General features: G+C 39.6%; 1 protein-coding gene across 1 annotated transcript in view; it reads right to left on the reverse strand.

Moving 5' to 3' along the window:
• Positions 1 to 16,631, reverse strand: part of LOC123307000 (nose resistant to fluoxetine protein 6-like) — a 148,758-nt gene that overhangs the window by 55,254 nt on the left and 76,873 nt on the right. Inside the window, exons 2-3 of the mRNA XM_044889201.1 lie at positions 15,492 to 15,685; positions 15,267 to 15,436 (exon numbers count right to left, since the gene is read on the reverse strand). Of these exons, the coding sequence (XP_044745136.1) occupies positions 15,267 to 15,436; positions 15,492 to 15,685 (364 nt within the window). The remainder of the gene's footprint in view (positions 1 to 15,266; positions 15,437 to 15,491; positions 15,686 to 16,631) is intronic.

Raw genomic sequence — 16,631 nt, forward strand, 5'->3', positions numbered from 1 at the left:
GAACGTACGGAATATTCGAGAATTAAAATATTTTCAAAGACGGAAATTTAAAAACGAAAAAATGCACTAAGATGAACTCCAATTTTCCTCAGAAAACTGGGGTTCATTACACCCCCTCCATCTCGGAAGAAATTAACTTACGATGAAATAGTGAGCTTAATTTCACGACTCTATCTACCCCTAGTACCTTACTTTCGCGCGCGCCACCTATATACCATAGACAAACTATACTCGTGACCAGTTTACAATAGTTGTATTCGATAGTACTTATCTTCTCTATGGTTGGCAATGGTAGTTCCAATGCGCACGCAGAAACGTCAGCGTCAGTCATTTCGGCGCAGGTCTCCGCCATCTTGTCAAAGAATTTTGTTCAGCGTTCCGTGCGTGGATGTTCAATTATTATAGTGGAAAATCTTCTTTCTCCATGTGGAAATTCATCTTCATCGATGGTCGGAAACGTGCCATGCTTCATCCCTCCGGTGAGTACCTAATTTAACTGTGTTTGGCGGGTGTTTGAATTCCATCGTGGTTTTGTAGGTTACCCAGGAATCGTGGGAGCTGCAACAGGTGGAAAGCCTCCAACAGCTCGACGTGGGGGCTCAATGGGCTGGTGTGACCCGGCTGTACGGACGCTGAGACCCTCGGATCCGGCATGAGACTTGCAGGTGGGTAATTTCTAACAATAACTCTCCGATCTTCATCGTTCCTCGTGGTCCACTTTTCTTCCTGGAGCGGTTTTCCTCTGCTTTCTATTTTCAGGTAGACGGTGTTTTCTTCAGGTAAACAGTGTTAAATTGACGGTACAATAATTTCGATTCGGTTCAGGACAGAAATTGGTTAGATCTATTGGATTAATAGACGGATATACTCAGTTGTAATGTGAAACAGTATCCTTTATTGGTATTCCTTACATAAGTAACATATTTTTCGGACAGTTTCAACAGGTTTGATTTATAATTGCATGCTGAACGGATGAAAATCTGTAGATACAGTATTTTGGTCAACGGTGGTGCCTGTACGGAATTTGAACGGAATTGTTACGGTGTAATCGGTTATAACTATGTTTAGTAACGGGCATCCTATTAACGAGATTTCTCCTTGCAGGTGGCCTTGGTTTCTTGGACAGGCACGGAGGGCTAATTCTCTACTGGTTTTACCTGCTGATTCTTGGTGACAGATTGTCCGAATGCACTGGTGATATCACACTGTACGGCAGCCTCTCTATGACAGTGATGAGAATGACAAGGACAGTTTCTAGTCAGTGTACCTAGCAGTTATTCGGATCAACAGGTAAACGGAAAATAATAATACAATCGGTAACGGAAAGATTATATACATATGTATATTCGGTAACGGAAAAATAATATATATTCGGTAACAAAAAAAAAAATTACGGATTTCCTCCTTTCAGAGGTTATTTCTATAGAGCGGTTAACGGATCATGACAATAATATATGTTATGCATGAAATGGTTTTAAATCTTTAATATGTATATTAGTGATTTTTCTACCCTCTGTATCTTTCAGGTCATAGACGACAGGTGAAACAACTTTAACGACGGTAAACGGTCCGGAAAACTTCGGAGCCAACTTGGCGGCGAAACTGTCAACGGCAGAGGATAAAGGACGGTCCCGGCGTAGAACTTTATCTCCCACATAGTATCGGATTTCTCTTCGTCGAAGATTGTAGTGGTGAGCCTGTTGTTGGAAAGCACGGTACAGTTTAGTACGGACGAACTCATAAGCCTCCTGGAGATGTTTGATCTGTTGAGTACGGTAAGTCATGTCTCTATTTTCTTCTCCTGTACGGTTGGATTCTCCGTTCATTTCATTATTGTGGGGGTTTGTCGAATAAATCGCCCTCGGGATTTGTTCCCTTCCATAATTCAAAAATGCCGGTGTGAATCCAGTAGACTCCTGTTTAGCGGTGTTGATGGCAAACGTTAATTCTCCTATCTTTTCATCTCAGGTTCGTTGATCGGCTTCACAAAACTGTGCTATCATGGTCTTTAGGGTACGGTTAGCTCTTTCTACAGGATTGCACTGAGGAGTATACGGTGGTGTGAAACGGTGAGCGATGTTCAGCTCTCGGAGACTGTTCTTGAATAGCCTGCTGTCGAATTGTACTCCATTGTCGGATATTACTAGTTTTGGGCAACCGTATTTCAGGATGACTTGTTCGTAGAGGGCCGAATAAACAGTTTTGGCGGTGGCCTTCCGCAACGGACGACACTCTACCCACTTTGTGAACCGGTCTTGCATTACCACGATGTAGGAGTTTCCCTTTTTTGACCGTGGCAATGGTCCAACAATGTCTGTGGATACTTCTTGGAACGGCGCATCCGCCATTCGGTGTGGTTGCATCTTACCAGGGGTTTTCTGTTGCGAAACTTTGTACTTTTGGCACGATGTGCAGTTCCTCACGTATTTCGCAATGTCTCTAAACATCCCTGGCCAGTAATAATTTCTGGCTATCCGTGCAATCGTCTTAGCAATCCCCATGTGACCTGCTAGCTCTGAGTCGTGGTTTTCCTTCAGTACTTCGGTTCGCTGTTCGGTCGGTACACAGAGTTTCCAGGGTTGGCCGGTTCCTTCTTCTGTGAAGTCGGATGAGTCCCAGAAATGTCGTAACAGTTTTCCATTTCCAACGGCGTAGTCAGGAAAATTTGCTGGGTCTTTTCCCACCTCCTGTAACTTCTTGTTGTACCATTTGCACTGGGTTGTTTCTATTTCAGCCAGGTATACGGAATCTACGGACGGTAACGATTTAGGTGACGGGCTGTCCGTAGGTGTATTCAGGTATTTTCTCCGGTCCTGCACCTCAACAGTTTCTTGAATTTTCGGTGTTGGCTTGGCAATCAGTCGACCTTCCAGGTAACAGTCCGCGGTACTGAGGTTAATGGAAAAATTGAACCTTCCCAATACGTCCATTCCTAGAATGAGGTCAACTGGTAAATCAGGCACCAACAAAAATTTTACGTCGGTCAAGGAATAATCAGCCAGGTGAACGGCGGTAGTGTAGAGTTTGGGTGTTGTCGTGGGTTGACCATTTGCAACCACCACGAAACCATTCTCAACATGTTGTCCGGTGATTCCCTTGCTTTCACATTGTCTTGCCACCTTCCGACTTACGAAACTCTTCGTGGCTCCAGTGTCAATTAATGCTTTGTAGTGCTTTCCGGCTATCTTAACTTCGACAAGCGGTCGGTTATCATTCCAGGCGGTCGATGTTATGGGAGTCAGTGTGTTGGGAGATATGGTCGACTCCTTCTCCATACCTCCGTCTAGTTTTCCGGACGGCAGGGACAATCTCGTGAGAGAATGTTCTCCCTCTGGCATCGAGAACAGAAAATTTTCGGTGGCCTGCGACATTCTCGACGCATGTGGCCATATCCACCACATCGGAAACACTGCGTCTGGAAGGACACTCTCCTCCCTGATGATGATTGGGTCCGGTCAGCGTGGCTATTTTCGGCTCGACGACAGGGTGGTGGTGTTGAATTTCCGGATCTACCTTCGGACCTGTCTCCAGAAATTGGACGGTGTGATTCCTGTTGCTGGACTATTGATTCTCTGGATCTGAGTGGCCTTGGACGGCCCTCCCCCGGCGGAGAAAGTCGTGTCTGGCCGGCTGGTGTCGGCGGGACTGTTTTCCTATGATCAGTTGTTTGTACCTGCTCTCCGGTATCCACAGAAAAACTCGCCTGATATCGGTTCAGTTGGCGGGGAGTGTACGTTAGGTGAGGTTCCTCCACGAAACCTGGTTTTGAGGGTGGCCGGGTGTACTGGTTCATCTGCCATTGGACGAGTTCAAAAACTTTTCCCTTACGGAGAAGTTCATCATACGTCTTGGTCTCCTGAAAGGCCAAGGCCTGTTGTAAGGGCGGAATCAACCTTTGTCGGATGAGTCGGATCTGCTCCACCTCGGATGGTTTTGTATAGGTGAGCTTCTGGAATAAGTTCTGCATCCGGGTAACATACAGAAGCAACTTTTCCTCAGGACCTTGTGTTCGTCTTTTTATTTCCTCTAACAGATTCTCCTCATAGTTGACAGGCAGAAATGCTTCTTTCAGTTGGTTGCTGAAATCCTCCCAATCCTCGAAAGTACCTCTCCTGGGAATAAACCAATCCCTCGCATCCTTTCGTAGTAATTCATAAACTGATTCAAAAACTTGTTCCAGGGACACTTTACGGGATTCAGCCAGCCTCTCCACTTCTTCAAGAAATTCGGTCACACTTCCAGTGCCATCAAAGGAAATGTTCCATTTGTGTACCGGGATAGTTGGTATTGTTGATCGGGACTCCGGTTCTGATCTGGCAGGTGTAGTGACAATTGGTCGGTCAGGACTTATCCACGGCGCAGGTAAGTGTGGAAAAGACACCCTTCGGGTAGAATTAATCCATCTACCCGGTGTCAGACCCTCAGGTGTTGTTGTTCTACAGTCCTGTGACTGTGTGAGAGGTATCGCTGGTAACTGTCGCAGAAATGCTCTACATGTCTGTCGTGTCTAATTCATGACCTCTTCTAATGTTGGATTCCTTACAGGTGTTCCAGTATGTGAGACATCGACCGCTACAGGAGGATCGACACCATCTCCCAAGTCGATAAGCGATGTTTCGACCCTTGACATCCTCTCCGGTTGGATCGGTGACACACCAGGGGAACTGGGCACCTCCACATCCAAGAGAGACTTCTGATGTCGGTTAGATGTCTGCAGCTGTTCACGATTGCTCTTTTTACGTAGCTCCTCTAGTGTTTCCAACGCCTTAGCTGTAGTTGCCTTCATTTGTCCAACTAGTTGTAACTGTGTTGTGTCTGCAGTAACAATAAAGTCCAGCCTTCCTCGTATGTGTATTAATCGGGTGTAAATTCGCGAAAATTCGTTAGCTGCATTCTCATGATTGAAGTTCTGAAGGGATTCCACCAAATCGGTGAGTTTATTTTGGCAAATCTCAATCTCGGAGGCGGGATTCAATGATGTTGGGGGTAGTAAAGGTTCATTAGACTGAAGTACTTGTCGTAGTAGACTCCGTTTAGTCATCACAGTACCCGGTATCGATTGTCCTCTCAGTTGTAATTCGTATGTAAGTTCATCACTGAGTAACCGGTTCACATCCATGTTCGACATATTATTTTCAACTAAGTCCGATTCAGAACGCACCAATATTTCACACTCGGTAGGTCTTTCACAATCCGTTTAAGTTCTAAGTCCAACCCGGTGAGTTAATAGTTAGCTGACCTACTCACTTAAGTTCGAAGTGGGTATCGGTGTAACCCCAAAAAAAAAAAAAAAAAATAAAGTCTAAGTCCCGGTGTATCGGAAAAAAATCTAAGTTCAAATCCCGGCGCACCAAAATAATCTAAGTCCCGATGTATCACACCAAAAATTTTACAAGTCCAACGTTACTCGAAAAAAACTTCAATCAGTCCCACTAAAGTTCGAAAATATTCGCGAAATACCGCACACACTCGCAAGTCGTTTCGTTTAGTCCGGAAAATTTCCCGAAATTCGAATCGCACCAGAACGCACAGGTTAACTTCCAAACAGTTTCTCAAGTTCAATATCCAGAAAATAAATCGCAATAATCGAATTTCAGTTTTCAGAAAAATCAGAAATAATTGGTAAGTTTCAACAGTACAGGTCAAAAGCAAATGACAGCAGGTAGACAAGTTATCAATAGGGTAATAGGTGATTCACTATTAAACCGATAGGTAAATCAAACCTATTAAATTTTACCAATTGTGACAATAAATTTTCAATGTTCGGAAATTCACTCACCTTCAATACGAAATTAAAACAGTTCAATTCAATAAATCAGGAATAATAAGAAATCGGAATTAACTTTCACTGATATAACGGCGCAACAACAGTTCAGTTTTCAATAACTCAATAAAGTAATCGGCAAAAGGAATAATCACAAATTAATTAAATTATTTCCAATAGGTTTCAACAATAGGAAAATTTTCAGAATATAGTCCAATTCAATTCACAGTATAACAGTTCAATACAGAGTGGCAGGTAATAAAACACAGATCAAGTTTATTTTTCACAGTTCTCGGTTCAAGAAATAGTTACTCACTGTTCTTAGGTTTTACTCACTGTTTCGGGAATTCACTCACTGTCCGGTTAATGTTTCTCACCTCTGTTGTTTCCTACTGGATTTTGCACGGTCCCTGCTCGTTGCGCCATTTTTGTAACGAGCGTTTCTCGGAGAAGCCTTAATCTCGAGCGCCAGCTATTCTTTTCAATAGGAAGAATAGCAAACCTACCAGGGTAGCTGCTAGTCAGAGACAGAGCTCGGTGTTGTCTAGGGTAGTAGCGACAACGAAGAAGTCAAAATCGAACTATGTAAAAGTTTATTCACAACTTCGGAAACTAATTATATGTACAAGGGAGATATGTGTGATATAAAATATGAGTGATTCTATCAGTGAAAATACATTCGGGAAATCTTATCCGGTCACGAGCACTTTATGAAATTTATACCGGGTGTAGTGAAAAATTAACGGTTCAATAAAAATGCGCCAACCAGAACTGACGAATGCTAAGGACTTGCTATGCGGTATCGGTGTGTAGTTGTATTTCTCCGGGAATGAAACACAATAAGAGCGGATCTGTTCGAGACTTTTATTCGCTGCCCCAAGGGTTATAGCACACCATGATTGACAGCGAAGAAAATGTCTATTTTTAACGCAACTACGGGATTTCACTGACTACGTGCGGTATCTCTTATTCTCTGCCCCAAGGGTTATAGCACACCATGATTGACAGCGAAGAAAATGTCTATTTTTAACGCAACTACGGGATTTCACTGACTACGTGCGGTATCTCTTATTCTCTGCCCCAAGGGTTATAGCACGCCATGATTGACAGAAAAGAAGAGATTTCGGATTTAACACTTATGACGCGGAACGCGGACAGGGGGGTTGACGGAACTTTCCCTTCAGTACCCCAAGGGCTAGGGCGGACCTGTTCGAGACTTTTATTCGCTGCCCCAAGGGTTGTAGCACACCATGATTGACAGCGAAGAAAATGTCTATTCTTAACGCAACTACGGGATCTCACTGACTACGTGCGGTATCTCTTATTCTCTGCCCCAAGGGTTATAGCACACCATGATTGACAGAAAAGAAGAGATTTCGGATTTAACACTTATGACGCGGAACGCGGACAGGGTAAAGAACGATAAAATACAACAGGAAACGATACAGTACAGCAGTGTCAAAGTTAAAGAAGTAACGGCGTAGGTCTAACAAAGAAACTGAACGGTACAGACGGGGACCTACCTCCTTTGTTTCAAGCACTCGAAACTCAAAGGATTTAAAAAGAAAAACTAAAAAATTAACTCTAAGCACTGATGCAAATAACACAAAATGATTATTCTCAACGGCGAAAGTACTACGGAAAATCAACTGAATTTATAATAGAAGTTAGAAACCACGTTAGAAAGCGAAATGTACTCAAGCGAAAGGAAAGCACTGAAGTAAAATTCAAAAAGTCACCCGAAGAACTGAAGTAACAGTCGAAAAGTCGAAAAGTGACCGTCGCGGGGGGAAAATTTGCTTTTATAGGCATATCCCCTCCCACGGTAAAAATCTGAAAATTCCAGAATACGACAAGACTGAAAAACGTCGTCAGCTCCGGTTTATCGCATATCAACAGATGAAAAACGTTGAAATCTTCAGCGGCATGTAAGAAAAACAACGTAAAATACAGATAAGCGGTTTTTTACATTTACTCTGCCGGTCGGAATGAACGTACGGAATATTCGAGAATTAAAATATTTTCAAAGACGGAAATTTAAAAACGAAAAAATGCACTAAGATGAACTCCAATTTTCCTCAGAAAACTGGGGTTCATTACAGTGTTCATATAATTTTTTCGTTCCAGCTTTGACTAATTCGGCGTAGATATCACCTGGGCCAAGGGATTTTTCAGAGACTTGACTATTTCTTCAATTTCTGTTATTGTAACTTTCAAGGGTGATGAAATGATATTTATTTTTGTTGTGTTATCCTCGTTGGGAAACTCCGGTCTTTGTTCGGTTAATAGGTCCTTGAAGTACTTTTCCCACTGTTCTGTTGTTATAGGTGATATAAGGTCTTTTTTCCTATTTGTTCTCATATTTTTAATTAGTCTCCAGCTCTCTGTACTTTTCCTTCCTCCGATGTAGGTGTTTATTTTTTGGCAGTTCTTTTCCCACATTTCGTTCTTTTTTTGGGTAATCAATTTTCTTACTACAGCTTGTGCGTTTCTAAATCGAAGATGATTAGCATGGCGAAACCTAAACATTTCACCGTTATATGAAAATAAAAGCCAATAAGTATCAATAACATTATATTCGCTCAGAGAGCCAACCTGTAAGCCTCAAAGAATCAGTCACATCCGGATGTTTCTTCTAGAATGCCATTCCTTATTTCAAGAATTCATTTATTGAATGAATGGAATGCATTAAGCAATAAGTCAACAGACAGGGCAAAAAAATTTCAACTTATGTTTATGTGTGGGATTATTCGTCTATTTCCTTATGTCACAGTATTACACAAAAAATCAATATTTTCAACATTTTAATTGAAAAGGATATTAAGCTCAGTGGCTCATTTCAGGAAAAAAGCATAAGAAAAGTAAAGGATATATCAGGAGAAAATAAAACCTATTGGTGTTATTAATAAGACTAATTTAAACACACTCATATAGAAACATCAAATCGGTGAATGGACCACAACATTCGGGAATCAAGCAAAAAACAATATTGAACGACAGTATTATCTTTTTCTCCTTCTAATCATTGGACATATGCCCACACAGTCTAATTTCATTTATCAGATTACAGAATTGGGGAATTCCAGAACATATGTTGACATGTTGACCACGCGCGGTACATTAAAATTTGATAAGTGAAATTAGAGTGTTATGACCATATTTTTAATATTTAGAAGAGAATACTTGTCGTTCAATATCGTTTTCCGCTTGATTCTCGAATATTGTTGTCCATACTGCGATTTGCTGTTTTTAGTTGGGCTGAGCCCTATTTTTCATATATCTCATGTATATTGTTATTTGTAGTTTTAATTATTCTGATGTGGTAAGTTATTCCATATGTGTTATTTTTAGTTCTACCTTACAAATGGTTTTATCGAACTGAATGGATTGCGGAATATAGATTTTCATTTATTCGATAAATCTTATTTGAATACAAGATATTACCCAGTTTTATCATTATGACCATTACGTACCATGAAAATACCAAAAACTTAAAGAACCCAACTCTTGTATCTGAGTTAGACATATGTAATGAACATTTGACGTATTATAAAATAAAAGTATTTCTCATGTTTTCTCGTATAATGCGTCATGTTCGAGTAATTTGAAGTTCAAAAATTAAAAAGTATAAGTACAAAACCTAATTCTTTTGGTTGACAACCTGTTGACATTGTAAAAAGAGTGTCATGTTTTCAATTTTCCACATTTCATTATATAACTGAAAAATTACATCTATACTACATGACGATTATTCAGGAAATTCAAATGCAGATTCAGAGAGATGTAACTTATGAACGACCGAATCTGGAATATTTAATCTATTCTGATACTCGTTGTAATTAGGTAGGTTGAGCTATCATTATATCTAAAAGTTTCTAATCATTCCTATTCTACATCAATCACTTTGTTACTATATTATTTACTGAGCTTTCTAAAACGTCAATATCTTTTTTCTTTTTTTTCATATATGATTTCGACGTGGAGAAGCGAGCATCACAATGAAAGAGTCCGATCATATAAATAGCTTATTAGGTCAATAAATTCACTTCCATTACACTTTGATGGGGACAGATTCTTGCTGAGGTTTTTATCTCGGTTCTTTTGTATCATACATAGATACAGATATTACCAATAAGGTTTCCAGTTGCTTACACTGAGATTTCACATGAGGAATAGGTTTTGCGATCAATAAGTCTATTTCTTCTAAAGTACCATATTTTTGATACATTTTATCCTCAATATGTATTTCCATTTTGCTGACTTATAATTATAGTGTTACGAATTGAATATAAGTTGCCATGACTGTCAAGGAGACAGTTCTTAAAAAAAAGTGTGACATAGGAAAATAGACGAATTAGTATTGTAGTGTTTTATATAAATAAAGGATCGTTTGGAATTGTACATTAACAGTTTTACTGAAAACGAACCCCAGTTTCGTAACAGTTGGTGTCAGAAGTGGGATTTCAGTGAATATTTCCAATAATTGATGATAAATACACGGAGTACAAACAACGATCACATGGAGGCCGTAATGGAAATGATCAAACAGCAGTTTGCTGAGCAAGAAAGTCGAATGTTGAGAGAAAAGCAAGAGGAAGAGGAAGAACGTCGTCTGAAAGAAAAACAAGAGGAAGAGGATCGTCGACAGAAAGATGAAGAACGGCGGCAGAAAGAAGAGGAACGACGTGAAATAGAAAAACAAGAGGAGAAAGAACAAAGAGAACAACAAAAAATATTTCTTGAACAGATTTTCCAGAAAACCGAAGGAATAGTTGTATGCCTAAAGGAAGAAATCAGTGCGGTACGAGAAGATGTAAAGGAAGAAATCGATATAGTTTGGAAAACGGTGAAAGGAATAGAGGGAAAAATAACACAAGAAGTTGATGCGGTGCGAGAAGAATTAGACAAGAAAATCGCATCATTGAAAATACAAGATCAGCATAACAGGGTTGTAACATCACATAATTACCTGAAACCACCGATTTATGATGGTCAATCACCATGGTCCCTGTACCATAAACAGTTCGAAGCGGCGGCAGCATCCAATGGATGGATCGATCAGGAAAAGGCTACTGCACTCATAGTGGCTTTGAGAGGACCTGCACTTGCAATACTGCAGACTATCTCAGATGACCAACATCGCAAGTATGGTGATCTCATCGTGGCTTTAAAGTTGAGGTATGGTAATCAACATCGGGAACAACTCTATAGGACACAGCTTAAAACACGAGTACAGAAATCTAATGAGAGCCTGCAGGAATTTGAAACCGACGTTCAAAGTCTGATCCAGCTCGCCTATCCAGAGGCCCCGAAGGGTTTCAAAGAACAACTGGCGGTGCAAACATTTATTGATGGCTGAAATACAGAGGACTTTGGGATTGACAAGTTTTAAAAGATGTAGTGAAGCTCTAGTTCGCTCATTGGAAGTGGAAGCGGCCTTCAATACCTCCGCAAGGCCCAAAATGAGAACAGTATCAATCGAAGAGTCGCCTCAGGAAGATAATCTGAGCAGGAGTATATCACAGGTGCTCAAAATATTAGAGAAAATGGAATCCAGATAAAGTAGTGTCGCCAGCCAACCAAGAAGAAATTGCTTCAGATGTGGGAGGAGCGGACATTTCAAGAGGGACTGTAGGGTGAGGATACCACCTCGCTCGTCATCACCTACCAGAACACCTCCACGATCATACTCACCTGCGAGGACAGAAACATCTAGAGAGTCTTCAAACAGGTACCAGGAAAACTTAAATTAGCTAGCATATCGGGGCGCATGCTGGCTAGCGATAACGAAGCCCCCAGGATCATCCAAGTCAATACGATTAGAAGAACTACCGAGAGTCTGACCATCAAGGGAAAGGTGAACCAAAAATACTTTATATGCACTGTAGACACTGGTGCATCAGTATCCCTGGTCCGCAGCGGTATCCTTGAACCAAGCACAGTAAGACCACCCACATCCAATTTCGTTCTACGAACAGTCACCGGAGAGAATGCACCGATTCGAGGTGAGGCCGATATCACATTGACACTCGGAAGACTAAGAATTATGAGGACGGTCTTTGTAGCAGAAATAGAAGACGAATTCATTCTTGGGATGGATTTGATATGTGATTATGGATTTTCTTTCAATGGTGAACAGAGAACCATGAAATTTGGAGGTGAAGAATTCATTTTGACAAGACCACGTTCAGAAGCCTGTAAACATTGCCAGCGTATTGAACGCCATGAAGGAGTTGCCGATGTAAGACGAACGACAATGATACCTGGACAACTGGACTACCGAACACATGAGACAAAAGCATCAAGGACTTTCTATATTGGAAAGAGAACGGATCTGATAGACCCTCCTGGAGGAATATTTCACATAGAGATCCTATCTCTATGTGCAATGGGGGTACAATGGGATTCTCTGGTTGTGGAAAATGGATTTCTCAAACGGGTATGGGAATCAGCTTATGGGAGGTCCCCAATTTCCCAATTGGTTTTGCCCAGAAAGAAGACAGGTGAAGTTTTGAAAAAATTTCATGAGGGAAAATCAGGAGGACATATGGGAGTCAACAAAACCTTGGACAAAATCAGGCAGAGATTTTACTGGGTCCAATGCAGGGATGATGTAGAAAGCTGGTGCAGAAGGTGTCAAAAATGTGGTGCCGTGACCACTGTGACCAGGATGAAAGCTCGTTATGATTTAAAAGCTAATTCAGGAGGAATCAAAGAAGGAGACCAGGTTTGGCTGTACAACCCACGTAGAAAGAGAGGTGTGTCTCCAAAGCTGACACCGTTTTGGAAAGAACAGTACAAAATCAAGAAGATAATCAACGACGTGGTTTACAGAGTGCAACGTAATCCTGGGACCAAGATGAAGGTTGTTCATTTGGAAAGACTGAAGACGTATCATGGTGAAACCATGGTTTTTGATCGGGACGATCAAATTTGGAGGGAGGGCAGTGTTACGAATTGAAATTAAGTTGAAATGACTGTCAAGGAGACAGTTATAAAAAAAGGGTGACATAGGAAAATAGACGAATTAGTATTGTAGTGTTTTGTATAAATTGAAGGATCGTTTGGAATTGTTAATTAATATTTTTACTGAAAACGAACCAAAGTTTCGTAACAATATAAATATGCTTGAATGTTGAATTTTTACAAAAAAATTATCAACTTGTTGAATGTTGACTTTCTTCTTTTATAGTTCAATTTCTGATGTAATAGAAATTTGGAGCTAGCATGACTTTTAATTCTGTAAACAATTTCACGATAGAAACTGTAAATTTACATTGAAAGTGAATAAAACGAAAAGTATGTAGGTATAGTAGCCTAAACGCCTGTGAATTCAAAATTCACTCCAGTCATATACCTATCTACTTATTCTAGACAATAATGGAATTCAAATATATTTTCTTATTCACTACATTTGTTTCTGATTCAGGTAAATTATTTGTGCTTCTTTCGGGATGGATGGTGAAAAATTCTCTACAGCTATCGGGGTGAATGAATTGGTATTCAAATATTCCTCACTTATCAAAAAACTTTTTTTGCTGCATTGCATTATTCCAGCCCTCAACGTTAAATAATCTTTCCGACAGTGAAATAGAGCAAGGAATATCTTGTAAGATTAATGAACAAGACATTGACAAGGGTCTTCACTCCAGTGAATTAAGAAGATGGAAAAAAAAGTGGATCACTTCAACACCGAATGATCCCGAATCATATGTCCTTCATCAGCACTTGATAAATGTTGCGAAGATTTTTACCCTAATTTGTACATATCACTTCAAATAGTATTTTTACTTCCTGTAACAACAGCTGAAGAAGCAGAGCGCAGTTTTCTTTCAGCCCCGTTCTCTAGCGCTTTTTGATCAAAATCGAATAAGAAAGAGGCGATCGCGAATGTTTTTACGCTCGGTAGTCAGTTGGCTAGGCATTTTCCTGGAGGCCAGAGTTAGTGGGTTTATTTATCTTTTTTTCCCAAAATATTGAGACATTTTGATAAAAAATTAAAAAAAATTATTTCGGCGTTAATGGGTTAAGGAGACTTAAGAACAGGCCAGAAGCTCTATGGCAGAAAACTGCTCGAATGGATTAGTTCTAATGCACATAATTTACGAGAGTGTCATTGTTACAGAAATGATTGTGACCAGATTTGCTAATGCTGGCTCAAGGCTTTTATTTAATAACTAAAAACTACTAAACTTTTTAATATTCGTTTTTTCTTTTTATAGATTTATATTTACAAGAAATTTCGTTTTATTTTATTTAATAACAAAAACTAGTCAATTCTGACATAAATTTAATTAAATTTTTAATATTCTCTTTTTTTTGTTCTTCATAAGTATGAGAAATTGATAGACCAGCCCCCCCCAAAACACCTTTCTGGTTATGCGCCTGCTATAAACTATATATTATGAGCTTCCTAATACGCCATTGGAGCCAAAAATAAAATATATAAAACACTTACTTTGTTGAATATATTTACCCTTATCGTTCAATTTGGTCAATCTTAGAAAGACAATGACTATCTGTCATATTAAGTTTTCGGAGTAACTTATAATCAATCCAATCTGAACTTAAGTCAATTTCCAGATTCAGCAAACGGGGTTTGTTGAGGGTATCCTGAAGTTCTAACATACAATAAATTGGGCTGATATGTATATTGCAGGTTTGACAATGAATTTTGCGCGAAACAAAATTTAATACTGCAAACTGCAATAAGTCTCTATTAACAAAGATTCGAAATGAAACTTACTTATTTATTTAACTCTTTATTACAGCCTGCAAATTGATAGCTGAGGCAAAGCCGAGGAGAGCAAGCAGGAGAGGCAATATAGACAGTTTTTTGCTGAGATGCATACTAATTTTTTCGTCGACCTCGCATACATTTATGAAAGTAAGTAGCTACCCGTTTGATGGCCTCATCTAGGTCGCCGTAATTACCAATTCGCAGATATCTGGAGTGATATCCATCTCTCTATCACTATCCATTCTTGATTATACTAAACTAGCCAACTAGCCGTAAAGAATTAATTTGACAACAGCAAATGACAGTAATTGTCACAGGCACTCATGTTTGTATAAAATTTTGTATTCGGAAAATTGATTAAATTCTCCCCGGGATCTGATATTGCGTAGTGACGAACAGCTGGACGAAAAGTGTTTGGGTACGAAATGTGCAAGTATGAGAACAAAAGGTTACCTTCAAAAGTAGTCCACTGTTAGTTCGAATACGTAAAATGTCATTTTTTGTTCAGGTCTACGAACATTTTTTTAAATCTTCTTTTGATGAGAGTTTTTGATCAAGCGATCTCGTTCAAACACAAATCTCATGAATGTCATCCTTGGATGTTGAATAATGCCCGGTATATTCCCCTTGTGCCTGTGGTATTTTTGTCATGGAGGACATGGAGTTTCAACAATTTGGCACTATAAGGAATATTTCTGAATAATGTGTTTGTGTTGTGCGTCCTGATGCTAAATATCTGAATTTAATTAGATTTTTACTGACCTTACGTATCTGTTGATGAAAATCCAGAATAACGTCTTCAGTCTCAATTTCTTTTCATTTTCGAATATCAGCAATACATGATAGGATAAAAGCCAAGCAGATATCACGAAAAATGTTTGTACAGCGTAACCTCCTGAAGCGAAGAAGATATTCTCAAATTTGTCGGTAAGCTGAAATGGAAAATCAGATATGATGCTATTTTACAGATACACATTATTCACCTACGGTTTCCAAAAAGTTGGTGTTACTAACTGGGCCAACGAATGTGATCATTATATGGTGACATGATATAACTAGCACCATATTGAAAAAACGGATTCCTTGTATTGATCTGAGTTGTTGCATTTCCTTGGTTTCTTTAATTCTTTTCAATCGGTTTAAATTTGACGGAATGGAGAAACAAATGATAATTTTTTCAACTGAAATAAAAAAAAAATTAATAGTCATACCACTCCCTCGCTTCGCAAGACGATTTTATTCATGAATTGACAAGCATAGCTACATCACGAATGTTTCTTCATAACTGCGGGTTTAGAGAACTGTCTTGGCAAGGTCTGATTATTTGACTTTCATTTGGTTCCTTTCAAGACCTTCGAACCCTCTAAATGGATTATTTTTTCCCTTGCCTCCCCCGTCATAGGGAATTAGTAGGTACACCGGATAAAGATTCCCTCACAAAGTCCTTAAAAGCCGTTCCAAACAAAATGTGCAATATTACTGAACAACGGGTAGCAGACCAATACTGTGTAATTTGAGGAATGAACTCATACCCAAAGCCAGGATCGAGGCAATTAAACAAGAAATTCAGCGTCAGTTATCAATAGAGAACAATACCAACGACCCGGATGAAATCCATCTGCCTAGGCAGAACAGCCAAAAGAAATTGGTGTCGAAAATCCATCTTGCATTGCATGTAAGCCTGAATTGCATGACGATACGTTGCTGAGTTTGAAGGAACAAATCCTCTTCATTGACTAGCAATTCCTCGACTCAAAACATCCGAGGAATTATCATTTGTAATTGACATCTTGAATAAGGACGTTTTAGCCGAGTACCTTCAGAACCAAAATTCGTTGGAGTATCCACATCTGAAACTCTAAGTGGAGAAATCAGAGGACTGACGCAGTACTTGAAAGGGAATCAAGGAACGAAAATAGTGAAAAAGGCCAAAGAAATCATGGCAAGAAAGAGGACTCACACAGAACAAAAGATGAAGAATACTACTCACCACTGCCTCGACACATTGAAGTAGAAAATAACTCTAATACAAAATAACATACACATTACCAAAAGACCAAATGAATACAGAAGATCCATGCAAATATCGACTTTCAACGCTGTATGAGTTAATCACATCGTGCATTT

The sequence above is a fragment of the Coccinella septempunctata genome, chromosome 2 (assembly GCF_907165205.1).
Source record: "Coccinella septempunctata chromosome 2, icCocSept1.1, whole genome shotgun sequence".
In the NCBI taxonomy this organism is placed as follows: Eukaryota; Metazoa; Arthropoda; class Insecta; order Coleoptera; family Coccinellidae; genus Coccinella; species Coccinella septempunctata.